At 40.9% G+C, this 25,307-nt stretch overlaps 1 protein-coding gene across 4 annotated transcripts in view; it reads left to right on the forward strand.

The window, feature by feature from the left end:
• RB195_014827 (uncharacterized protein) overlaps positions 1–25,307 on the forward strand; it is a gene marked incomplete at both ends in the record, with an annotated part of 36,607 nt that overhangs the window by 5,185 nt on the left and 6,115 nt on the right. Inside the window, 49 exons of one of the 4 annotated variants that reach the window (XM_064205251.1) lie at positions 718–951; positions 1,794–1,943; positions 2,010–2,181; positions 2,553–2,630; positions 2,927–3,031; positions 3,480–3,598; positions 4,341–4,421; positions 4,494–4,768; positions 4,830–4,933; positions 6,778–6,861; positions 7,115–7,221; positions 8,647–8,768; positions 8,837–8,918; positions 11,521–11,727; positions 12,033–12,215; positions 12,273–12,399; positions 12,723–12,841; positions 12,932–12,998; positions 13,063–13,191; positions 13,401–13,520; positions 14,281–14,385; positions 14,446–14,545; positions 14,613–14,703; positions 14,758–14,837; positions 15,813–15,971; positions 16,033–16,207; positions 16,578–16,689; positions 16,885–16,979; positions 17,051–17,186; positions 17,333–17,454; positions 17,680–17,814; positions 17,868–18,035; positions 18,224–18,318; positions 19,116–19,206; positions 20,323–20,455; positions 20,520–20,599; positions 21,859–22,033; positions 22,099–22,187; positions 22,258–22,371; positions 23,110–23,241; positions 23,315–23,528; positions 23,627–23,766; positions 23,902–23,993; positions 24,072–24,168; positions 24,314–24,436; positions 24,682–24,808; positions 24,866–25,014; positions 25,074–25,151; positions 25,213–25,302. In XM_064205251.1, the coding sequence (XP_064061132.1) occupies positions 718–951; positions 1,794–1,943; positions 2,010–2,181; positions 2,553–2,630; positions 2,927–3,031; positions 3,480–3,598; positions 4,341–4,421; positions 4,494–4,768; positions 4,830–4,933; positions 6,778–6,861; positions 7,115–7,221; positions 8,647–8,768; positions 8,837–8,918; positions 11,521–11,727; positions 12,033–12,215; positions 12,273–12,399; positions 12,723–12,841; positions 12,932–12,998; positions 13,063–13,191; positions 13,401–13,520; positions 14,281–14,385; positions 14,446–14,545; positions 14,613–14,703; positions 14,758–14,837; positions 15,813–15,971; positions 16,033–16,207; positions 16,578–16,689; positions 16,885–16,979; positions 17,051–17,186; positions 17,333–17,454; positions 17,680–17,814; positions 17,868–18,035; positions 18,224–18,318; positions 19,116–19,206; positions 20,323–20,455; positions 20,520–20,599; positions 21,859–22,033; positions 22,099–22,187; positions 22,258–22,371; positions 23,110–23,241; positions 23,315–23,528; positions 23,627–23,766; positions 23,902–23,993; positions 24,072–24,168; positions 24,314–24,436; positions 24,682–24,808; positions 24,866–25,014; positions 25,074–25,151; positions 25,213–25,302 (6,162 nt within the window). Of the gene's footprint in view, positions 1–717; positions 952–1,793; positions 1,944–2,009; positions 2,182–2,552; positions 2,631–2,926; positions 3,032–3,303; positions 3,379–3,479; positions 3,599–4,340; positions 4,422–4,493; positions 4,769–4,829; positions 4,934–6,777; positions 6,862–7,114; positions 7,222–8,646; positions 8,769–8,836; positions 8,919–11,520; positions 11,728–12,032; positions 12,216–12,272; positions 12,400–12,722; positions 12,842–12,931; positions 12,999–13,062; positions 13,192–13,400; positions 13,521–14,280; positions 14,386–14,445; positions 14,546–14,612; positions 14,704–14,757; positions 14,838–15,812; positions 15,972–16,032; positions 16,208–16,577; positions 16,690–16,884; positions 16,980–17,050; positions 17,187–17,332; positions 17,455–17,679; positions 17,815–17,867; positions 18,036–18,223; positions 18,319–19,115; positions 19,207–20,322; positions 20,456–20,519; positions 20,600–21,858; positions 22,034–22,098; positions 22,188–22,257; positions 22,372–23,109; positions 23,242–23,314; positions 23,529–23,626; positions 23,767–23,901; positions 23,994–24,071; positions 24,169–24,313; positions 24,437–24,681; positions 24,809–24,865; positions 25,015–25,073; positions 25,152–25,212; positions 25,303–25,307 lie in introns of all 4 variants that reach the window. The other 3 variants (XM_064205254.1, XM_064205253.1, XM_064205252.1) reach the window with 3 other exon arrangements.

Below are 25,307 nucleotides of genomic sequence, written 5' to 3' on the forward strand. Positions count from 1 at the left end.
CGAGCTTTGGCAAGCTATAAAAGAATAAAGTGTTTGGTGTTAATCAATCGGCGTGGGATGCACAACAATTAAAAGAATTTCACTTCAATTTGATGTCTAGAATCGTATGAAATTTACGAAAGTGTAACTGGCCTATGCAGTAACTTGCAGGGCTAGCTGATGTGTCAAGTTAGTGTTTTTATCCACAAAGACAAGTCTGGTACCAATTTATCGACCCGAAAGGATTAAAGGCTTGGTTGACTCAAGGGTGGAATCGAACGTCCGATCAATTATGCCGCAACCATAGCGGAGCATCTTACCGATGGCGTTACACCGCCCATTGGCAAACTATTATGCAATGAAATGGCTGAGAGAATAATGCCCTCTCCTCTAAAAAAAATGGATTGCAGGTGGGTCAGGGAAAATGCTTGCCAGACTTTCATTGTCTTCAGCTAATCCACAAACGTTTATGCATTTTCAGAATTCCTTCTTAGTAATGAAAAAAGAATCGAGAGAAATAAGGCGACTACATTATTGGTTGTCAAATATGCGGATTCCTACCGTTGCACTCCGAGTTTTTCTTTGTCAATTTCGTTTGCGCACGCAGTCACCCACACCTGCATTGCAATCACTCACGCCAATCACTGTCTTCTTCTATGTAAAACAATTTGCTCTTGTGTTTCTCCACGACTTTTTATATTTAACATACTGACGCACAAAAATAACTCCCCATTCAAGGGTGATGTGTTCATCGATTCCTGCGTATCGGCGTCAAATCACGAGGACGGTTTTCGGGTAGACACCACCGGAAGCGCGTCTATTGTGGACTCACATGCCTTTTCAAACACTCAGTACGGAGTGCTTCTTCTGGGCGCCCAGTTTTCTACTGTAGTTTATCGCTCGTCGATTAGCTTCAGCAGAAAAAATGGCATTCGCATTGAGAAGACACCAGGGAGATCCGCTACTGTCAAGGTACGTGAAACGATATGTCTCGAACTCAGTTCCCAGGTAGAAAACTGTAGCAAACATGAGAGCACGTCAAATATTTGGTTTTTCTTCTTTCCTTAACACTCTGAAAACAGAAATTCTGATAATGGAAAATAAGATTGACTTGCCAGGAGTTCCCAGCTAGACATTTTCGGTTATTTCGTCCCTTCAGGATGAAGCGCCAAAAAATTAAATTTGAATGCATTTTTCTAACTGTGAAGTGATGGGACGAGGGACGATCTTAAATGCATTTTTCGGGCTGCTGGCGACGTCGTCCTCTAAAAAACAAAACATCCTTCACTCTACATTTTTCACATGTGTACACAACGCTGCTCAAATCGAGTTATAGTTTGGGGCGCAAAACATGTAGAGCGCAAAGATTGTTCTTTGCTCTGAAATACGGGTAGCAGAGAAGGCATATCTCAGGCCATTCTCGGTTTCGTTGAGAGTATTACATGATATGACTTGGCTACTTCACTTCCAGTAGGCGTGTTCGAAGACAGGGACCTGGATGAGTCAAGTATTCACTTTCAGTGACCTGTCTGTTAACTATCACTTTCTCAAATGCTTTTGCAAATGCAAGTGGGAAAGACATGTGACAAGACAGTTAAGAGCGGTCTTTGAGCGCTAAGGACGTCCTTTCTTTTCTTTCTTTGCGCGCCAGGCTACAATCCGATTAGAGCAGGGTTGAGTACCCCTCCCCCCCCAAAAAAAATACACCTTACCTGGAAAATGCTTTTCTCTTTAAATTCTACATAGAAGGTAGATTTTTGGAAATTTTATTTGCTTGGGTTTGTCCTTACCTTGCAGTCTTCAATTTCCTTTAGATCCACAATGTTAACATTACTGGCCATTACTACAGTCCTGCGATTGAGTTTGAAGACATCACCGACACGGACGTTGAAATGAATAGTTGCGCTATCAGCGACAATTTCAACGGAGGTGTCAGCCTCAGTGGAATCACCGCCAACAGTTCGGTATGTATCGCGATATCATTGCCGTAACGATATATCTGGAATAATAACGCGATGCCGACTGCCTAGATCACTATACTGAAGTCGAATTTTACGAGGAACCGTGGCAGTACCGTATCGATGTCGCTGGTCCGCGATAGTGACGTCATCATCCACGGGAATTCCTTCATTTCGAACCAGCTGAATGATTTCAGCGAACATGAAGCAGTCGTGGACATTGCTATTTTTGCTGAGATGACTGGTGAGGAGATTCCATCAGATGTAGAGAAGAATTTTATTACCCTACACCAGAGGCGACGCGAGATTTTGGCAACTGTTCTTTACGGCTAATTTTGCGCTTTCAGTATATCGTATAGCCACCTGCAACCAAACTCTGCGTGCAACTTTCGGCAAAATTTCTAGTGCATACGATAGTCGCTGTGTCCCCACTATCGCAAAAGTGAATGGATCTACCCATTAGCTGAGTGCTATCCATCAACCATCATGTCACGTTACGTTCGTAGCGCAGTTGGCTAACGAAGAAAGACTAACACAAGGCTTACATTGAGAAGAACTCCACAAAAACCTCCCATCAACTTCTAATTGCGTGAATTATTTCTGAAATGTATTCAGAGTCAAAAATTCATTTGGAAAACAATGCATTCGAACGAAACACCATGAAAAATGTGTTGGAAATACGCCATCTTGGAGGTAAGTGCCATTTCTAAACAAAGAAAGAGGAAGAATGAGGAGAAAGAATGCGAGGAACGTTTAACTTTGTCAGGGTTATAGAAGTTGCACAGTCGAGTCAAGGCGGCATGAACCTCGGCGCAGTTGCGAATGCAGCTGCGCTCGAATCGGCGAGGTCAACCTAGCGGTTGGGTCGCGAACTGCAGGACTCGCAGTGTCCTCACTCGATTTTAACAGCTACATTCCAGCGCTCCGAGCACAGCAGTTTGCGCGACTGCGCCGAGTTTCAGTTCGTTCTGACCTCGTTGTATCTTTAGATAGCACAAGTTACACTAGACACAACTGGGTTACAACGACCACAGGTGGGTCCACTTGCGTAGACAGTAACGTTCGAAACTACGCGGCGGAGCAAGCTAGTCGAGGTAGACAACTGCGAGCTCCACTCGGACTGCAGCGATCTAATTTAATTTCTGCAGTCCGAGTGAGGTGAAAGTCATCCTTCGTTACCAACTCAATGGGTCCACCGCACTGCTTCGAGCGCACCTGCAGCTGCACCAAAATTGAGGTCTATGGTTTGACTCAGGTCTTGACCCGACTGCAGGATACCTACATACCGTGGTGAGGTAGCTATTCGGTTAACTACTGCATTGATTTTCTTGGTTTTTATTTTCTCGATGCGACCAAAGCATCCCAGCGGGGTGGTTCGCGTTCGGTGACTACGGATATGATAACCGTACTCTACCGAAGCAAACAAAGAAAAGGAAGTCAGGTCTCTCTGTTTCTGAGCGCCGAGAAGCTGTGCGGATGACAGCTTTGGTTTGATCATATGAAATGGTGTGATTTTTAGTTTTTACTCTAATCGAAATTTAGGGAGAACTGCGACAGTATCGATCAAAAAGAACAGCTTCGTAGCGAATTTGGCCCAATCGGTCGTGAACCTGGATCTGCCGAAGGGAGAAATCAGGGCTAATTATTTCAGTAATGTCCAGGTAGATTTAATTTCTTGTTTTACGATTGGTGGGGACCAAGACCTTTCCTTTTTCTAGCAAATTCCGATCCGTCAAATTAGCATCAGTTAGTAATAAGAAGGGAACTCAGACTTCTGATTTTTTTTTGAATTCCCAAATGAGAACTCGGAGAAAGGGATAGATTTTCTTGGCCCTTTCTCTACCTCCATGTACCGTATCCAATATCAATAATCGAACTATATAAATGCGCTCTGCCGAGCAAGTAGACATAAGCATTAAATGGAAGAGAAATAAAAGTATGGCCCACGGGTAGATACATCACTCAGGAGAAACAGACATTTTCTTAGCCTCGGAAATATTACCCCAGCGGACGTATAGGTACCGTGACGAAGCGCCACTTCAGCAGGTTTGCGTCGCGGTTGGAAAAAGAAGGCGCCGACAGTTTTCGTCTTTGTTCTCTCAGGGACAAATATAGTGAAAGCGCTCTATTTTTTCATTCATTTTTTCACTTTGATTCTACGTATGAAAAGTCGGCGCTGATTCTCTTCAACCGAGTACGATGTGCCTTGTGAAAGAACAGAAAGAGGAAGTGTGTGTCGGGCAGAGAAGCATGTAGTGCGCAGACGCGATGCGCCCTCCGAACACATTCGGCTCCCGTTGCTTGTATGAGCTGTCTTTGTTAGTTCTTCAAACACTTTTCGACTCCCTTTTAACTGCAACACAATGATCAATTAGTCCGGACTGAATGACTTCCAATTTCCAGTCCACCTGTGAAATTTCTCGAAGAGCGCCAATGCATGCGGATGAAGTGGAAAACTACTGGGGACACGAGAATGAAGCGAATGTGAGTGACATTCAAAAAGTCATAAAACTGTCTATGTATCTACAAAAAGCTTGATATTGACATATTTTACAGTTTATGCCTTCAATTTGCGCGCTAAATCGCTCACTTGACTATGAAGTGTTTGGCAAAGATACGGTAGCCAATGTGTCTACACGGGAAACAGCAGTGGTAACAATGCCTACGCTGTTTATCCAGAACCCCGTTAACCATGCGAACAGGACCTTGGCCATGCCATCAGCTACAAGAACAACTCAAAGCACATTGCACAATGGATCAGTGGAGAAAAACTCATTAAGACCATTTCAAAACACTTACAATCAAGTGAAGGCAATTTCTGAACCTTACAGGTAACTCATTCAATAAATCAGCAATTAATACACTTGTAAATCCGTTCATCTACACGTTTAGCATCAGCTCCGAAGTTGCAGTTTATCCTGGACAGATTGTGATCGTGGAACCTGGGACACAATTCGAATTTGCACCCGGCATAGGGATTACAGTGCAAGAGCGAGGTGAAATGTTAGGAACTTATTAGTTCTTTTTCAGATTTTCTGGGCAACTTTGCATATATGGGAATGAGTGAGTGGACATGAAAAGACGAAGAAACTACTATGACTACAACAAATCCTCTAACTAATTCTATAAGAGTTACAAGAAATTACTATCGTTTCTAGTCAATCCCAACTTTTCTGAGAAAATCAAGAACTTTCCTCATTTTTAAAGTATAGAATCGGAAATTTGTACCGCAGATGGCGGAAGATCATTGATAATAATGACGTCATACGATTGCCTAAGAATAATAATGGATTAAAACAAAACTTTTACGTACTAATCTTAATCTGACCATTATACTTCAAATGTTTCCTATTCAACATTTTCCCGTCGATCCGCCAGACAGTTCCAAACAAACATTACTGTATATGGAAACAGAATCCATAGAAAATGGACTCCACCTCTCAATGCTGTACCTGGTACAGTTTTATAGTTGGAACACGTTGCGTACGAAGCGCACGAATGTGTCCTTTTGCTCCCCGCACATTTACATGAGCACCTATAGAATGTGCGCCCTCTCCCAGTTAGTGAATATAGATCAGACTGTCTAGGCAGGAATCGCAGAAGGACGGCTTCGCAGTTGTCCACGAGTTCCGTAGCGGAGGACGATTGCTGCGTTTCTCGCCTACTTTTGCTCGAATTGCAAGTGGTGCGTGCGCTTTGCCGGTGCTTGTGGAAATCTAAAACTATGACGTTCGTTCTTCTTGTGAGCTTTCATTGCCAATTGACAGAACGTCCTAGGTTTCGGCGTTTTCTCTCTCGTACTTTCTTGGTCACGTTCGGAGTGACTACGAAGCGATATCTACCTCGTCCAGAACGACCGTCTCAGTTTCCAAGTCTCTGTTGTGTTGAATGATTCCATATACAAGCACTCGTGTCAACTTCAGGCTTTACTGAATTGAGCGTGCCAGAATGTCTTGCTTACGAGGTTCTGTGGTGGAATAACGATGAATTGATGGCCTATTCATGCTAGAAATACATACACAACTTGTAAAACTAGGTTGTATGGATGACAGGTAACAAGAGGAAAGGACAAAATATTATACATAGAGCCATCAGGTCCCAATTTCCATGAATCATGCCGCGCATGCGGTGTGTATCAGTAGTTTTGACGCGCCCCGTAGTTCCCAGGAGGTCCGCTAAGGGTTCCAGTCGCTAAAGGCAGCATATCAGGGAATTGAGGATGTTGGAGTCCCAGCACGAATATCTAAGGGCAAGGGTTTAGTTCACAACTAGAAGCACGAACACGCTCAATTACGCCCAGTAAAAGAAAAAAAAATGTGAGAAACAATCCTGGTTGCAGCAGTATCCGCTACGAAACAACTTATTACAGGTAGTAAAGTCATGTAATCCGCAATTTGTCTGCGAATATGCATGTGAAGACGCTTCTGATATTTATTTGAGTTATATTAGATGGACTGCGGACATTAGACGACGACGGAATTGCTCGCGTTCTGTAGCGTAACGAGTTAGGCAAGGATTGCTGCAACGAATGCTGCTTCTCTTCTCTTTTTCTATATTACTAAGTACAATTGAGCTTGATCACTCCTATACTCGTAACTGCACTCTTACCCCTATCTGTTCATCTTGAGCTCCCAGCATCGTCACTTTCGTGATTAACTGCCTTTAAACACAGCGTATCATGAATTGAAGAGAGGACAATTTTAACGCTGTAGATTACGAGTGTGAGTGTGTTCACTATTCCCGCTAGCTGTCTAGTAGAAAAATACGTACGGATTCATACAGTTCATTTCTTCATTTTGAAAGCACTGATTATAGATATTGCAATGTACTTTGATTACAGGGAAACTGTATTTGAATGGCACTCTTTCGCAACCGATTCGGCTTTTTGGCGGTGCTACGTGGCGCGGATTGGTGGTAAAGCCGGGTGGGTGCTGCTTTAGCTTTAACATATCACTAAGTGTTTCCAGCAACACATGGGAGTGTTTCATCGATGCAACGACTGATCACATCTGCAGCCGTGGGTCAAAACGACATGAAACCCTGGTGCAGTTACATAAACGGCTGCGCTCGAAGCGGTGCGGTGGACTGCACCGAATATCATGTCGTTTTGATCCAACTATAAGAATTGGCTGTCAATCAATAATCCCGCCTGTTCTTCAATCATACAGATATTTCAGGCGGAACACTGGTTCTCAGTCACACTACTGTTGAAGGTGCTTCTATTGGTTTGTGGATAGGTTCTGAGAAGGTACAGATAGAGCATGCGAAGATCCTGGATTCAGTGGTTGGTATTTCTGTTCTTTTTTTGGTAATCTTTCTGCTGCGAAGAAACGTATTTGTTTCTTATTTCTACTTGCACTGTTTCTTGTTTCAAGTGTCCAAGCAATGTGACGAAAAGTCAAAGTTTTCGTGCCATTAAAGACTACTCGTATGACGGTTTTTTACAGCACAATGTCGTATCGTCACCTTCTGATAACTTTTTGTCGTATTCCCTTCTTACGAAAATTTCAATACCAATAGGAAATAGCACTGTTGTCGGGTTAATGCGCAAGAATACTACTACAGTAATAAGATAATTATTTCTTGACGTAGTGCGTCCTGTTCGTGAACTGCTATACACGTAGTTTTGGGAGAGTTCCTTTCATTAGTTTTATCGTTTGTTTTGTTCATAGGAAGCATATAAGATTTTAGCACGGACGGATTGAATTTATCCTCCACTTTTCTTGTAACTAAACTGTAACTGTAACACGACTAATTTTTTATTTTGTAGTCGCTAGCTTACTATTTTTTAATCTTCTAAGGTGTCTTAGAAGAGTTAGTGAGTTATGCACAATAACATTTTTTGAAAAAAACTGGCAGAAATCCAATTAGCACTCAATACTCTTCGAGGAGATGCCCTGGAGTCAGAAGAAACTATTGAATTAGCAAAAAACTGTTAATTTGCTATTATAAACTAAGTTAATCGTACACAATTATACAAAAAATTGGATTGCAATTAAGTCCCTACAAACTACGTACTATCTTAGATGCCCTCTGGTAGCAAAACAAGCGGCAGAACTAATGGAAAAAAGACCTTACTAGGATTACTGTCTACGAATTATTGTACGAAAAAGGAAAAACTATGAAAAACAAAGAGAAAAGGGTTTCGAGGAGTTTGTCGCGCTGTGGAGAGGAGCAGTGGCCGCCTTCAACAAAGGTTGGCTAGTAGGAAGATGCTGTGTTCCATCAAGATAACGCCGGGCCGCACACATCTTTAAGGACGCGTCAGAAGCTCCGATAGCTTGGATGGGTGGTCCTATATTCCAGCCGTATATTCCAGACCAGGCAGCGAGTGACTGTCACCTTTTCAAGCATTTGCAAGATTTTCTTGATCTTGACAAGACTGGCCTCGAGAGAGGGTTGTGAAAACGAGATAGTCAAGTTTTTAGCCATTAAGGACGAGGACTTCATCAATTGGGGAATTATGAAATTGCTATCAAAATGGACAATAGTTATGTAACAAAATAGCATACTTGATCTAAATCGGTTAGTTCATTTAATTTCACCGTCGAAGTAAAGCGAAGAAACACTCAGGACTTCCTACTTTAGCTAATAAAAGCGCGAAACTTTTGTTTCTTTTTTTTGACTCGAACAGAATACTGTTTGCCTTTTTTGGTGCACAATTGCTGTATGTGAATCAATAAATAAATGAAGTTCTTTTCTGTTTCAGATCCATGGTGTTGAAGTTACTGACAGCGCTGGTCAAGACATTGACCTGGGACACTCTGAAATACTGCGCGCTAAAGGTACGGGAGTAGGGATCGATGAAAGAAAGACATCTACAGCTATACGGTAGTGGTAACTGTATTCATATATGCGGTATGCTAACGATAAACATAGTAATGTCGTCTATGGTATAGTAACGTCGCTGTTCGTGATGGATGGGGATCTGGAATCGATTTTGTCTCGCCTACGAAAGACGTACATATCGAAAATGTGCTGGTGAGTACTTCATAACATCAAATGTACACTCGTCAGTTGATAACCTAGTGACCAGGTAAAAAAAATCTGGATGCCTATTTTGCTTTCTTAACCATTAATTAACCCTGTGATACTAGATTTTACTTGAGGTAGAACATTTCTTTCTTTAGTTATATAATGCTAAGAAATTTTGTTCTCCGGCGAAAGTTCATGTGCCAAGACTCAAACTTTTTTTTGTAATGCGATGCAAGTAAAAAAATCTTTCCTTAAATTCATTGACAATATTTTACTGGAACAAGAACATTTCCTTGCTTAGTTATATAATGCTAAGAAATTTTGTTCTCCTGCGAGGACTCATGTGCCGAAACTCTTTGATGATTTGTTTTTTTGTAATGCGGGGTAAGTTAAAAATCCTTCCTTTTCCTAAATTATTCATTCACTAAATTATTCGCTGTTTGGCTATGTTAATTTCGCGTGTCAAAACTGAGGATAAAGCGAAGTGCATAAAGTTCACCACGTTGGTCGACGTTTAAGGGGATGCGCCCACGCTTTCACCTCCAACTCAGAATCATGCGAGGTTTACGAACGCATGTCCAGCATTTGCAATGAATTGACATAGCCATCCGAGACAGTTTGGGGGGATAAATCGGCTCCAGAGGGGAGGAAAGGCTCGGTTGTCAGTAAGGCTCACAATCAAGCTTCTTGCCAACTGCGTTGTGCGTCCCATAAATAAGAATAACGTGGTGGAGCAGGACGTATTCTATTGATTGACATTCCTATAAACTGAAGTATTCTGCATCTTTTCAACTGCTTCAAAGATAGTCGTGTAATAGCAACAAGCGCAGAAGATAATCGTGTAATAGCAACAAGCAAACCTACAGATACACGTTAATTGGCTATAATTCCTAGAGAAGTAAACGTAATTGCACCTTTCAAACAAAACCAGTGAGTTTTTTGAAAGGTTCAATCTTCGTTCCTTGAAGAAAAAAGGAACAAACTTTAGTCTAGGTATGAAACTGCAATAGCTTGCTCCTATTTTTTGATTTTTTCTTTTTTTTTTGAATGGATTTTTTCCACTTTCATAAATAACTTCTCACCATTGGGCAGGGAAAGAAAAGATGTCCCCTTGCTTAGGACAGACTCGAAGGAGTAGACTATCCGTTGTGTGGTGGCTGAAGCAGGACTTCGCAGAGCAACCTTTCATTTTCTTTTGGATTTTTATCACGACGTGGGAATTGAATGGTGGAGTATTTCAGCCTTTTCAACTATTATTGTTCTGTCATCAAGGTCGAACTTGAGCCTGTTTGTAGTAGGAAAGCGAAGCGAAGTCATTTTCATCAAGTGACATTCATCGCTCCGAAAACGTTACAGTAAACTCCTATTTGACATTAATTAACAGCTTCTGCTCCAAACACGGGGGATTGTGTGCGGAGAGATTTAACTATGGTCTTCATTCGCTACTCGTCGTCAGGAAGAGTAGGCGCGTTTTTAGTTAGTTTTTTAGAAATCTTCAAAAACAATATCTACGATGGAAAAATGTAGCATTTGTAGGTAATTTATGCATCAATTTGAGCATATGAAGATGAGATTTTAAAATTTTTAAAATGAATTTGAACTCATAAAAAAATCTTTCTATCCCGAAGATATGTTCGAAGACGAACACTGCGCCAGCTTTCGAGGAACCTAATGACAAATTGATTGCAGTCCTTTCTCAACTTTTCTGCTTGTGCCCGTTCTGATAGATTTTATTGTACCTCAGCATTCTAATTGTGTTTTGTTGTTCTTCTAATCAGCAGTCCGCACCTAAAAAGAATACCACAGTAAAAGACGAGGTGTAGTTCATAATTATTTTAGAGAAAAAGAGGGTATTCCTCTCCCAAATCCGAAAAAAAAAGAAAGATATTGCTTCTACACGATAGCAGTTCTCATTTTTTGAAGACGCGTAAAGCCTTTCCATAGTTTTTGACAGTTAGCTCCTCAAGCTAGCTGGTCGCCAGCTCACTCGCAACTGGCTCAGTTGAACTGGCAAGAGCGAGGAGCTCGCGTAACAGAAATGTATGTATAGTCTCATATTTTACCCGAATAGTTCACATTTGCTTATTATATATTCTTCATTTCTTTAGAAGTATTTTTGCTTGTTTTGTGTTTTACGTTTTGTTGGTCGTGCGAGTTGATCGTTGTGAAAACTTTTGATTAAACTTTCGGGAATTATGGAAGCAGTTGTTCCTTTTCACTGTAATTGTTGTGAACTGTTTCCCATCCCTTACTGCTGTTGGAGCGTCGGCAAACTCGAAAATTCCTCTGATTGCTTATTTCAACTCTGACTTCGGCTTCTTTTTCACTTTGGGCAGTGAAAAATTGAGAAAAAAAAAGCGGTGAATAGAGTACTATTACTCAAATCGTCTTTCCTGAGCTCTACATTGGTTCCCCGCCTGAGTTTTTTTTTCGTAATTGACGAGTATTATTGAAGTTTGGATATCTCGTTCAAGATTTTTGGAGAAGTGTCTCTTAGTTGCAATATTGATGTTATGTTTCTTCTACTTTCTGAAGATTTCCAGCGGTCACTCCACAGACGCTACTAAACTAAACTTTCTCCTCTTTTGTTTCGAACAAATATTTCCAGATATCCAATGGCTCGTCCTATGCCATCCATATCACGGAATTCCCAGGTGCACCATTGAAGTCTGTGTCTGTAAGGAATGTGACCGTCGCAGACCAGAGACGTGGTCACGCCGGTATTTTGATATCAAGCGGGTCTGCGGAGGAGATTAACATCGATCGATCTATCTTTGCAAGGAATACTGTACCCAGTCTCATAGTAACATTAGAGGTAACCTTGGAAAAGGATAATTTTTGCGCGACTACATCGGGTCGCGCCAAAATGATCTGAAGCATATTGCCGTTGCGTCAGTAGGTTCTTGCGAAGCAGGGCGGTAGATCTGCGCCTGCGATCGAAATGGGACTACCAATAGCTCCATTGGACTGTAGAGATAAGATTCGACGGTTCACGACCCAGTCGCAACTGGTAGCCCCACCGCCCCGTTTCAAGCACAACCTCATACATAACTGCACCAAGCTTCATCTAGTTTTGATTTGTTATAGTGTGATGAGTGGTACTAGACATCTGCCTTTCAGTGTAACGAGCGAACCTCTCGGACAAGGCTGAAAAACTCCTCATTTACTAACAACGAGGAGACTGTAGCTCATTTTGATGTAGGCGAATGTGGATCGTTGGAGATCAGCAGGAACAGCTTTCTGGAAAATAACAAGTCTGGTCGGGAAGGAGTGATGATGGTGAACGCGGAGCCAGGAGAAGAAGTCAGTTTCCAAATTCATTGATTCTTCTTGTTTGTTCTAGTTAACATTTATTTTCAGTCATTATCTATGGCTCTGTTAATAGAAGAAAACGAATTCGCTAAAAATGGTGGAGAGTATTCCGTAATGCTTGCTATGCATGAATCTAATACAACTAATGGGTCATTTGAAAGGAATCGGTTGCATGGTAATCACATACCTTTTGTCGCATTTGGATGGTTCCTTTGCAAAATATGGCAAGACGCTCGAACATCAACATAGGAGGCTTTATTGGATACAAAGCACCAGCATCCCTGCGATAGGCAACAATGAAAAGACAAAATATGACCAAAAATAAAGGAGATGGCGGGCTGGGCAGGGTTTAATCCAACGGCTTGGCAACCGTTTAATTAAATCCTTCTCAGGCGTCCGCCGTCATCAAATACGGATTATCGTACTAAACGACATATTTGCCAAAAAAGTGCTCATCAACTTATTGCGAACTGAATCCGGAACTTTTGGCTGCTTCAGATAATGTCAACTCAGTAGCTTCAGTAGTGTTGACGTCACCAAACTACCGACTCGAATCCAATGATTTTCATAATCCTTTATCCGCCCATGAGGTGGATGTTCGTTCGGATGGATCTTGGGTGAGTTTGATTATTGGTTCATTTATTTAATTAAGCACTAAAACATTGTTAAACGACATCCTCATGTCATTTATGTCGGTTTTCATTCAGAAGCTTCAAGCTACTGGGAATAGTTGGGGCACTCATGATATGAAAAAGGCGCTAAAAGCTCCTGAAGGTGAGTGCAATTTGTATTTTTAGACCTTTCAAAGAGACCTCTATGGAATTCACTAGTATTTCAGGTTCACTTCCGGTTGAGGTCGTGCACAATGCTGCCGCTAGGCCGGCCATGCTTCCAATAATTCCACAGTTGTTAGATAAATCACAGTGCGCCCATCTTAATTACTGTTCTCATGTTGGCAAATGCGAAGGTGCGCAGTTATTTCTGTTTTGTATTGTGTGGTTTATGGTCTTAGCTTGCATTTCGTTGCGCGTAAATCACATGTAAATGGTTATTGTTTTAGAAATCTAAATATTTTATGGCTTCCAAAACCATGTATAATATGTAGCTTGATTATTTTCTATTTCACTCTTCAGGTTGGAGAATTTGATACAAGACATTTTAATTGTCAAATTGCAGACGGTGTATGTGTGTGCCCAGCGAATTATCTTGGATCAGATTGCTCTATAACGACAGGTTGTCCGTCGAACTGCACTAACAACGGCGTTTGTGACAGGAATAAGTGTGTTTGCTACGACGGTAAATAAATATGGCATTTCTATTTTTTTGTGATTTTTGCTAATATCATATTAAAGCGGCGAAGAGGAGAAGTAAAACATCTTCAGAACAGCTGCAATCTGCTGCTGGTCCCAGAGATAGCAACACACTACAAAAATAAAAGCGAATATAAGACCTAGAAAATCCTGTTTTAATCGAGACTGGCTCCTAACCGTGTCCTGCTCCTACATTGACCTATTACTGACTTCCATATTAGGGTCAAAACGACATGAAGCACAGTGCTGTGGCGGCAAGCGGCTGCGCTCAAAACGGTGCGTAAGAGCGTAACGGTAAAGATCTAGTTTGCACCCTTATTGTGACCACTCATAGCTGCAGTTCACGTCTATTAAATGGTCAAACATCGACTCCAACTGCCACCCAAACAGCGCCCCTTCGAGTACAGGCGCTTAGGCTGCCCGCAGAGTTTAGACCAGCGCAGGCGCGCGGTTTGGCAGCTCTTCGGTTTTGGTGATTATTGAGCGCACTGTTGTGAATAGTCGATAACCACCAAAACCACAGGCCCACCAAACCGCGCTCCCGCGCGGCTCTGAACTCTGCGGGCAGCCTTACGCAATTGCAACTTGCTTCATGTAGTTTTGACCCGGGTATAATCTAGTTTTGATTTTTGATATAACTATCAAGCAGTCTGATTAGATCTCTGCTCGGTTGTTTACGAAACCATCTTTTAGTTGATAGGGACTCTCTTTACTGGACTAATGTTTTTTTTAACCAATTTTTCCAGGTTGGACATCTTTCGACTGTTCAATCCCACTATGCCGTTATGATTGTTACGGGCATGGCAAATGTGTCTCGAGAAACGAATGCGAGTGCTTCGATGGATGGAGTGGTACAAATATCTACTTTGCCTTCTAAATCGCTAAAAATACAAGCCGTTCTGTACTGTCAGGAGAGTTTTGTGACAAAATGGGTTGTCGTGATGGTACTTGTTCCCATGGTACATGCATTTCATCAAGCTGTCAGTGCTTCGATGGTTGGACAGGATCTCGGTCAGAGATGTTTGCACGTTTTTCATCAATGCTATTCTACTTCTATAATTCTGCTTCGCCTTTGTAGTTGCTCAATACCACTCTGCCAAAATTGCTCACTTAATGGTCGTTGCATAGCTCCCGACGTGTGCTTTTGCTTTCAAGGATATGAAGGAGAGGTGAGTTGGTACTGTATTTGTGCGCAGAGGAGAGAGAAGAGCATTGAATTGCAGGATTGCTCAATATGTCGCAGTCCAATTTGTCAAACTTGTGACTTTGACTGCGTTCATGGGACGTGCGAACAAGCGACACGGTGAGTTGGTTGGAAGTATTCGGTGTAAATGTGTTGTACGATGTTGTGCATCGCGTCCTCGGTGGCATTGTGCCCTGGCCCTTCCCACAGAGCTCGACAAGCACCACAGGCTTCTCTTCTTTTTTCATAGTTCCTCGTTTCTTTCTCGTGAAACAGTTCATGAACAGGACCTCGTAGTCGTAGCAGAGCACTTTTCCATTATTTCTATCATTTGTTTTGCTGTTGGGGCAATCTTAGATTTCAGTTCCTAGGGCTCGAAATTCTTCTTCACCTTCTTTCGAGTAACGTTATTTGCAGCTACCGTAGCAAAGTCCCGAAAGGTGTCTTAGAACAACGCAAATTATGCAATTGCAATTATGCAAGAAAAAAGGACAGAAATCCGTTTAGCATAAACTGAATTCCTAGACGGGACGCCCATGCATCAAAAGAAAACATTAAACATGCGGAAAAGGATTTTGCTATATTCCTGTGACGGAAGATAATTGTGCACAATTATGCGAAAGAAAGAAACAGAAGTTATATTTTCACAAACTATGATTTTAGGAACATTGTAGGAGTAAAACAAATGTCAAGACTAATAAAAAGACTGCTAAGGCTACTTAAGCTTATTCATGGACTATTATATGAAAAAAGAGTGTACAATTATGGAAAAAGAGCTCTGAGAAACTTGTCGCGCTTGGGATGCATCATTGTATCTGCTGCAGAGCTTTTGCTCACCTTTACCTAACCGCTAACTGCCTTTCAAAGGTGCATCATAGTAAACATTGATCAATTGAAAATCACACGTCATGATACATTACGCTTCATGTGATATTCTGCCGTAAATCAAAACTTCTTGACTCGAATGTTCAGTTCTGCATAAGGAGAGGACAGCTCGGTTTTATTCTCTGGCTAATCATGGCCTTCTATCGTCACTACTCTTCTCATTACCTCGGATTTTGTCTCTCGGGACTGATTATGTCAAATGCATTTTAGGACGTGTTCGTGTGCTCGTGGATGGTCCGGTGCCGCATGTGATGTATGTCGTTCTGCTAATTGCCAAGTTAAGAGCGGCGTTTTGTACATTATGCCATCTACAGGCGACAAAGAAGACGTGAACCTGGTTGTAAATGTTTTTGGAGCCGAGTTTCCGAAGCGAGTCCGACAGTCAGGAATGTTAATGACGAATATTTAGAGTTCGTCAGCGTAGTTTCAGGACTCCGACATCAGCTTACACATGCATTTTTGGTGCTTCTTACTCTGATGGCCGACGGATCAGCTCCTCAGTGGTCAGATGTCGCGTCCCGCGAGGTCTTACCATCGGCCGCCACCTCTTCAATCTGGCTCCAGAAGGATCGATGTCTGTAATTCCGAATTTTGACGCTCGTCCTGTGAGTTTATGTTACTACTGTAATAATCTCTTCGAACATATTACTTTTGGGATGGATTTTAGCCTTGTTCTTTAGGAAGCAGAATCCCGAGGATTGAAAATATCGTTTAAAAAGGAATATCTATTATCTAATTTTGTGGTTTATTAGGGTTTGTCGTATTGATCCCTTCCGAAAATACCGTTTCAAGCCAGAATCGCTTTATAAGAATTATAACGCTTAAAGAGCGATGCTTTTTCCATCAGTGAGACAAACTTCTAGGATCCTAATGGTTCCATTAACATCCCTTAGAATTTTAAGAAGGGATTCTTTGTGTTTGATGCGTAGAAAGATGCTCTCCTTGTTCAATTATTGATAAAATATTGATTTTCAGATCCACTTCACTGTTTATGATTCCTGCTCGTCTAGAATATGCAAGGGAGTGTGTGTTGGTCCGCTTTGTGTATGTCCGAAGGGCACTACTGGTGTTAATTGCGAGATAATAGGTGAAATTTTGTAAAAAAATTGAATAACGTGCCTTAGAAGAATTGTTTATTTCGAGTTAAGTGATCCTTTTGTTTTGTTATTTTTTCTCTTATTTTCTTGTAGTATTTCTCCTTCTAGAATTTTCAGTTTTACGGAAGTACACATGTGATCGCTTTTGTTCCGCAACTAAACGTTCGCAAGTATTGCCATTTCAGAGATCATTCCATCAATTGATCGGCATTTTATAGAAAATCAAGGTGCAAGTGTCGCTTCCGAGGGCACCCCATATATTGTTGTGCTCCCTACAATGGTAAAATACGTTCTGCTTATTCGCTTATTTATCCGTTGTTCCATTTATTCAGTACATCTGTATTTTTTAAGCGAGGTTCTCTGCATCGTGTGAGCTCAACAATAGAAGAACTCAGATTTGACTCCTCTCGTGGAATTATCGAATGGGCTGAGCCAGTCGGTTCCATGAGCCCTTATAAAATCACGGTTGTATCTAATTCGCTTTCAGGTGAGTCCTTTTTTTCTCGTTTTGTGAGACTCAAAAGTTCCAGTGAGTTCTCTCAGTAGCGATCGAAGTGTTACCTATGTTAATATAGTTTTTTGGATAATAGAAGACAACTTTTAATAATTGTAATATAGTTTTGGGAATTTCAGGTGAGACTAGTATCTCGTGGAATGTTACTGTTGAACCATCTTATACTGCTGAAGTCAACTCTGTTTCTAAGATAGATGGAGCAAATGAAATGAAAATTGTTGGTCGAATACAAGGGCTAAAGGTTGTTATACATAGCTTTTTAATTTTGCATCAAACACGAAAGTTAAGGAGTGCTAATTGTCAATGAAATTAGCCACATTCACGTGTTGGAGCGGTCGATTTGTTTTTTAGATGAATAAAGGGTTCGCTTCTCTGCAGTCAGCGGAACACCTGTTTCACTGCTTACTCTTAAAGCAATAGTAGAGAATCTTTTTAAATGAAATTTTTTGACGACAACAATTAACAGGGAAATTACTCCGCCCCCGTAAAACTCTGGATAAAAGAAAAAAACGATGAAAGACCTATGGAAACTGTAATACAATCAAATGGAGCCACGTTTGATTATGATTTTGTGCCAGAAGCTGCTGGCGAATTTACTGTGGTAAGTTTAATCGTTGATCTATTCGGAGTTCACAGTAGTGGTGTGGTGTTTAGATAGCATCGCACCCTGGTGTGCCACCGATATCTGAAGGTGTTCCGTTCGACGTTCCTCCTTTACAATTATTAATTGATAACAGCGGGCGAGAGGTTTTCCTGCGAGGTTCCAAATTTTGTGATGCTAAGATGCTTCGACCTCAAAATGGCACAGTTACCATCAACCAGGTAAACATCCTAATTTCATATTTCGTTCAGTTTATTCACTTTCGGTGATGCCAGTATTGTAGAACGATTGCAATCTTTTTCCCGCTATGGTTACCAGTATTTTTTTTTATTCTTTGGGAATTCCACCCAAGAGGCCAAACTTTAGCTTTCCCTTATGTGGATGCTAATTGATTCTGCCAAAGGTTCAGGTCGCCAACGAAATTTCCATGGTAGAACAAGCAATAGATTGGCAAGAGGAGACCGTCACTCTGTTGAAATGTGATGGAAAGCGAGAGTTGTGGAGGTACGGAACATCTGAACTCGCTAAATTTAAATATGAGTATTTTCTATTTGTCTTCGATAATATCTGACTTATATAGAAGTAAGGTCTGTTAGGTCTTTTTGTCTGCAGCGGTAGTCAGCTGGTGTGAGCCTTAATAGAACCGCGTCTATAGTGCTGTGCCATTATTCTGAACAGATGCGGCAGCAGTGACTGATAAATAGCATCACGGCTATACATGTCTTCGTTCTAGGCTTCCATTATTTCATGCACCTATTCTGCGTCATAGTTTCGTTTACCAGCGTAAACGGGAGGCTTTGCCTATCTCTTGCGCTTGAAATTATCACAGAGATTGAAATGAATTAATTTGTCATGTTTACTACTGAACTGAAGAGCAAGTTGTGCATGAAACATCAACCCATCAGATCACAGAGAAGAATATCATTCAATTACTGAATGAAAACTTTGGAGAACTTCAAATGTCTCGGCGTTCTGACATAAGAGTTCGTAGTATACCATATTCCTTGTCGAGTGTGTTCAACAGAGATAATGGAACAATTCTGCCATAGTGCACTGTCCGTGCTTGACACATCTCTCCTTCCGCGTATTACGTTAGCCACGTTGGACGCATTTGTCAGTGACTGTAGGCGACTAAGTCCTTAATATTGCCGTTTGGAGCTATGCTAAAACTCCTCCACGATTGCGCGCGTGACACGGCTTCTGGGACTGCCCATAGAAAGCATTTCATTCCTCAGAGGTAGCGAAATGAATGAAATTGAAATTTTTACGTACCTCTACCTAATGTAGTTATAGTTTTTAAGGAATCAGCGGACAACTCGAATTCTCGAAGTGACTGCGGTGCCGTCCGCTGTAGCACTTCCAATAGGCACAGTTCGTTCCAAAGTGTTCGAGGTGAAGTTTTACTTTTTTTGCTTTCTTTAAAATCAGACCTGCTCTTCCGCATCTGGCTCCGCGGACTGTTGAGAATACGAAACATAGGTAATAGAGAATCGCAAGCCCTATTATTTGATTGATAAGGCATATTTGATGTATTCACTATCCAAAATGGTAGCCTCACTAGGAACTTACTTATCCAGAAACCAGATACTCAAAGCAATCACTCCAGAAGCTTTAGCTCATCCTCATTGAATTGCCATTTCCTCCAATTCCCAGTAAGAAGTCCCAATAAAAGAAACATTTCACAAAATTGAGGATGCTAGAGTCTGTGTGAGACAATATAGAGTTTGGTGTGTAGACTTTAGATGTACAAGCATGAGCGTGACCTGATTCCTCTTAATCGTTCCGAAAAAGGGCGTGGAAAACAATGAAAAACGATCTTAGTCCCTACGATTACATTAGAACGCGAGGCCTCTGTTCGCCACGCTTCCACGAGCGATCGTTCCGATGAGATTTCGTGAACGGCTTATTCAACTAAAGCCAGTGAATAGCATGATGAGGGAACCGAAGTATAAATATGGGGCGTTCTGACGTACCTCGTAAGAATTAAAGAAACCACTCATCTTTCCTTAATCGCCATGAAAAACGGCGTGGGAACTATTTTAGTCCCTACGAGATACGTTAGAATGCGAAAAACTTTCGGTTTTCGTTGGACTTTCGTTGAACTCGGCCATATATATATATATATATATATATATATATATATATATATATATATATATATATATATATATATATATATATATATATATATATATATGTACATATATACATATATATACATACATATATATACATATATATACATATGTATATATATATATATATATATATATATATATATATATATATATATATATATATGAGCCTGCAACTTAATTTCTGTTGCTACAACTTAATTTTCTGTGTGGGTACTTCTGAATGTGATAACATTGTTTGATGCTAACCATGCACAGAGTACTTTTCTCCCGCACTGTACAACTGGTATTATTAAGAATAAATACAATTCAGCGCTTTATAATTTACATCATATAACTACAAATCTCCTGCAATCTACTGAATTATTCTTAGGTGGTGATCTATCGCAGTGGTGTGTTTCTCCGACCACCTCTACAACTCACCACGAGTGACAGTTCACAGCCGGTGTTCGTCATATCTAGTGACCCAGATATCGATCAAATTAATGATAATACACAGTATGATAGTAAGTGCCTCTGCATTGGGCTGTGATGAGGGTTTAATCCTCAAAAGGTTTTTAATAACTTCAGGAATAAAATTAGCCCTTGGGCAGAACGTAGAGTACAAGGAAGCTAAGAACACCAGTTTGCAACTGCTCGCAGCCGGAGAAGTGAGTTTTATGTAGTTGTTGATTACTACAGAAGCTCAGCAGTAACAGGGCTCCAAATCTTGCGCCTTCATTTCTTGCTGAGATTAAAATTGGAGCTGACATTGGAAGGGCAACACGTTAAAGTTTTAATTCTGAAATAGTTAGCCCAGAGATTATTTCAATGTCGCTTGGACAATGCTCTTTCCCAGGATTTAACAAATGAAGTGAAAATTGTTCTTGAGTCTTTCCACATCGTTAAAACCAGGCGATTTTTTTAGCCGTCGTGTCTGTTCTACTTTGCCTTTGGGGATTACTGCGGTGATTTTTCCAAATGCAATGTTTGCAGCCATATTTTACGACATTTTATCCGTTCTGGTATTACTGCTTACACTTCTTCGAAAAGATCGAGCTGCTATGGTTTGCTGAGATTTCGTACTAGAACGGTGCTATTTCCAGAAAAACACAGTGATTTTCATTCTTTTTCCACTTATCCAATTATATGCACAACGATCTCTCGACTTACATTTTCTCTCGTTTCTTTCGTCTGAGCCTCTCAGTAGCCTTTACCTTTGGTTTTCCCTTAGTTTTCTGCACATTCCAGAAATAGAATTTTTCAAAATTCAGTTGCTACAGTTCCGGAGAGGATCCATTACAACTTGCTTAGAATTATTTTGCTTTCAACTCATGAAGAAAACCATGAAAAGTAGATAAAAACTTCATGTGTAATTCGTACATTTTAAGAGATTTTTCTGGATCCGCTTATCAAAAACTCTTTTGAATCTGCAGGAAATTTAAAAAAAAAAACTCATCAGTAGAGTATGATGAATAAGTGTGAAGATAATTTTCTGCAAATTTCAAAAAGAAAATCCTAGCGAAGCTACCCAAAAAGTCCCTTCAAATGTACGAAGTAAATTCCTGTGTGAACTGTCTCTCTACTTTGCATATTTCGTCCGCGAGGCAACAAATTAGGTGGTAGTCTTGAAATTCACGAATTCATTTTTGTCTTTACTGCGATCATGAAGAATTGTCTACGTGCGTAGCTGTACACATGCTGAGTATTAAGGTTTCCTGTTTTTACTTGTTCATTGATTAAATCAACTCAATCACTCTTCTGTTGCCTTTTACTACTTTCACTCGTTATTTCATTAGTTTCACTCGGATGCACCCAGTATTTGGAAGAATTGGTAAATTCTTTTCTGGACAGGCTCTATCCTATACTTTTAGTTTGGTACCCAGTGAGCGATATTTCATCCTCCAACTACAAATCTCTGTTTTTCTAGGTTATGGTCAGCGTCCCGATCTACTTCGTCCCTTTGTCGTCAAATTTTGCAGTGCACATCTGCCTCAAAGATGTCTACGACCAGGAAATACTTAACGTCCAGGATAGGGCAGTACTCAGTGTATCGAACACTGCGCTTGGTATAGATGACGTCAGAAGCAACTTACGGCTGAACAGTATGCTTCCCTACGCTTTCTTTAGGACTGCAGGTTGAAGTGAAATTACGGTTACCTAATTTCAGAGGAATACATGCAATTTTTGTTGGTTGAGGGTTTTTATGAAATTGTAGCCAAAGCACCCAATTACCGAACTGTATCAGAAGTCGTACATGTGCGTACTTTTTCTCTGGACTTGGTCTTAATTAATGTACTTCTTGGGTGTATTAATCCATAGCTTTTAGATATCACAAGCGAACACTTCGTTTTGTATTAATATGGAAGCTATTAATCCACGATCATTGATCACTGTTAGTGAACGAGGAGTGTCCGTCCGTAGTGTAAGAAATGCCAGTACGGTTGGTTCTCCAATTTTTCCCGCATAATATTGCCTACCTATGCTGTGTGTTTTTTCTTGTCATAAAATAATGCTAGTAAAATTCTCATCTATATTCTAGCAAGTATATGTCAGTACTGATCCTAAGCGAGCTGAGGTACCGCATTGATGTGAGATTGCGCTGTGTCGGGGATGAGGGGAAGGGGAAGAGAAGAGAAGTGAGGAGGGTGAAAAGAGGGCAAGAAGATGAAGGGGAATTGAAAGAGGTACATTATCTTTATCTGAGAAGAAAACAGAGTAGAACACATGTTTCACAGACGCGGACGTTATAGTCTTTTATTTCTGGCAGACATTTCGACAAGTTTTTCTTCTTAAGAACTTAGAAGTGCCAAATTGAAAGCGATTTATCCAGACCAACGTTTACTAGCGACACCTATTTAAAGCTATTATTTGATTGCGCGTGTTACTTCACTACGAGTTTCTGGCAGCGAGAGGAACGTCTTCTCTGATCCTACGATTTACACTTCTACCTTTCACAGTGGGTCCTAAAAACACGACTAAGGTTTTCTTCGTTGGACAGAAAGAGTCCGAATAAATCACTTCAGATTTCACGCTTTAAGGCTCTGATGAAGGCGAACTCGTCGAAACTTGAGCCGAGAACGAAAAAAAAAAACAAACTATAACAAAAAAAAAACAAAGTTATAGCAAACTTGTACTGCTCTACTCAAAACATCTCACAGCAACTGAAAGCACGATTTAGATCCGCTTTCCTCGTATTGAGTTCAAGCCGTCGTCGATCAATGGATCTGATGCTCGAATTTTAGTTTCAGTTGTTGGCAGCTCGGCGGGCTTGGTCTCTATGACTCCTTTTGAAAATGAACAAATAATTCTGGTGATTTCTTCGTTTTTACTTTTTTTCTGATAAAATACAGTTTCAGTTCAACAAATCAGTCGTTCATTTCCAGACACCATCAGTGCGTTCCGTTGCCGTAAACTCATCGTTTTGGGTCAATGTGCAATGGAAAAACCCACTGTCATCAGAGGCTGGATGCAACGGCCGTGTTGCCTCTGTTCCGTTTCTGTTCTTCGCTGATGATATTAATGACCTGGAGCGAGCATTGGTGGATTTGGTAGTGGTGGGACCTGACAGCAGTTATAGCCAATGGAAAATCTGTGACGGTTGGTAGCTGATTTACTGATCAACTGTCTTGAGCTCTCTACAACGTGATAATGCCATGCAATCGATGCCAATGTTTCTGATACTTCTTCGTTTATAGAAAACAATAAACCAGTACAAACTGCCCACAGCACGGTGGTAACGTGTGACTGCTCTCAACGTGCTCGTACTAAATGTCGTCGTAGGTATAAATCTGCCGCTGCGTGTGGATCGGCATGGAAGCGAATATCAGATGATACGGTAGATTTTGAAACTCCAAAAATAAAACGCTTTTTTATTTCCTTCCTGAAATCGTCTTTGGTAAAATAGCAATTTTGCCTGAAGGCGATATTACTTGTGGAGATCTTCTAAAAAAGGTGCTTCCTGAGAATTTAGGTATCTCTACAAGAGCTAAGCACATACTTTCTTCTTCTCGCAGACTGCAAATCGGTCCATGTCAACCTTAGTGAACTGAACGAGGCCATGCAGTGAGTGAATGTAGTGAAGTATTCGTAACCGATACATGAATTGTAAGAGTAAGATCGCACTTCAATTGCTCTGCCTAGGTGTGTGTCGTCTCTAGAAAGTGAGTGCCCAATTCTTCATCGTCGTCTGCGGAAGGTTCGAATGCTCTCTGATAGTCCTGTGGACGTTTTAAACCATGTAAGGAGGAATAATCTAACGGCTTGCTTTAATTTTGTAGTTGGGAGAAAATTGAAAACACTACAGAATCATAGATGATCAAAATATTGTTAAAAAAATGTACTATTCAAGTGTTTTTGTGCATACGCTACATACCTTACTTCAGTTGTCCTCGTTGAATGGGGATGTGTCAGCTGTGCTAAGCCCAATGTTGCCGATCCTTAACGCTTTAGATATGCAAAGCATTCGAATGGCAACGCTTTATTCGGACTTTGTCGAGAAAATCCAGGTTTGTATTTCTGTCATCAAAATTAAGGCGAGAATTACGTCCCAGTTTCTTGATCTTTTTTACTTTTTTTTTCTTAAAGATCCATTCGTTTCCAACAACCGCCCAATCTTCGCGAATTCCTACAAAACTTACTCAACTTATTTCACCGCAAAGGTTGCCCGAAATTAAAGAACTTTTCGCGAATCATGGCCAAAACCATTGTGTTGCTAAATTTTTCGTAATCAGTGATTCAAGTGTGTTTGTAGAAGATATTTCCTCCGAAACTCATTGACCCATTGACAAGTGACGTCGTGAAAGAGTTTCTACAAGCTATAGGTGACAATTCTGAGATGGGTATTGCTATATCTGCAGCCGAAGCGGATCGATTCTCTGGTAATGTTGTAGCTAGTAAAAACAATGGAACTCCCACTATGATTTTACATGTTCAAGACAAAGAACTGATAAAACTCTGGAATGCTACGGTTAATGATTGGACATCTGGTAGAATCGATTCGCTCTCAGAAAATCAGGGAATACCGTATTCCGATGTGAAACAGCTCGTTGTCAGCGCTGACCGTCTACATTCGCTAACCAGACAGGTACCAACTGGCTTCTTAAAGAGATCGATTGTGCTACAAAGGCATCTGTTCTCTCTTAGAATGGCGCTTCTGATCCATTCAGTTTGCTGCATGAGTATATTGGGCAAATTCTCACCACAAATGACAGTCGTGATGAGGTTGGTCTCAAGCGAAGTGCAATCTACGCGGTCATTTCAATCAAAGAAGAGGCATTTTCAGGATTGCTTGACAGCTGCTGTCGTCATTGAGCCGCTTGTGATCTACGAGGATTCAAGTGTCACGATTGACGTCTTCGTACAGAACCTGCAGGTGGG

The sequence above is a fragment of the Necator americanus genome, chromosome V (assembly GCF_031761385.1).
Source record: "Necator americanus strain Aroian chromosome V, whole genome shotgun sequence".
NCBI classification, from domain to species: domain Eukaryota; kingdom Metazoa; phylum Nematoda; class Chromadorea; order Rhabditida; family Ancylostomatidae; genus Necator; species Necator americanus.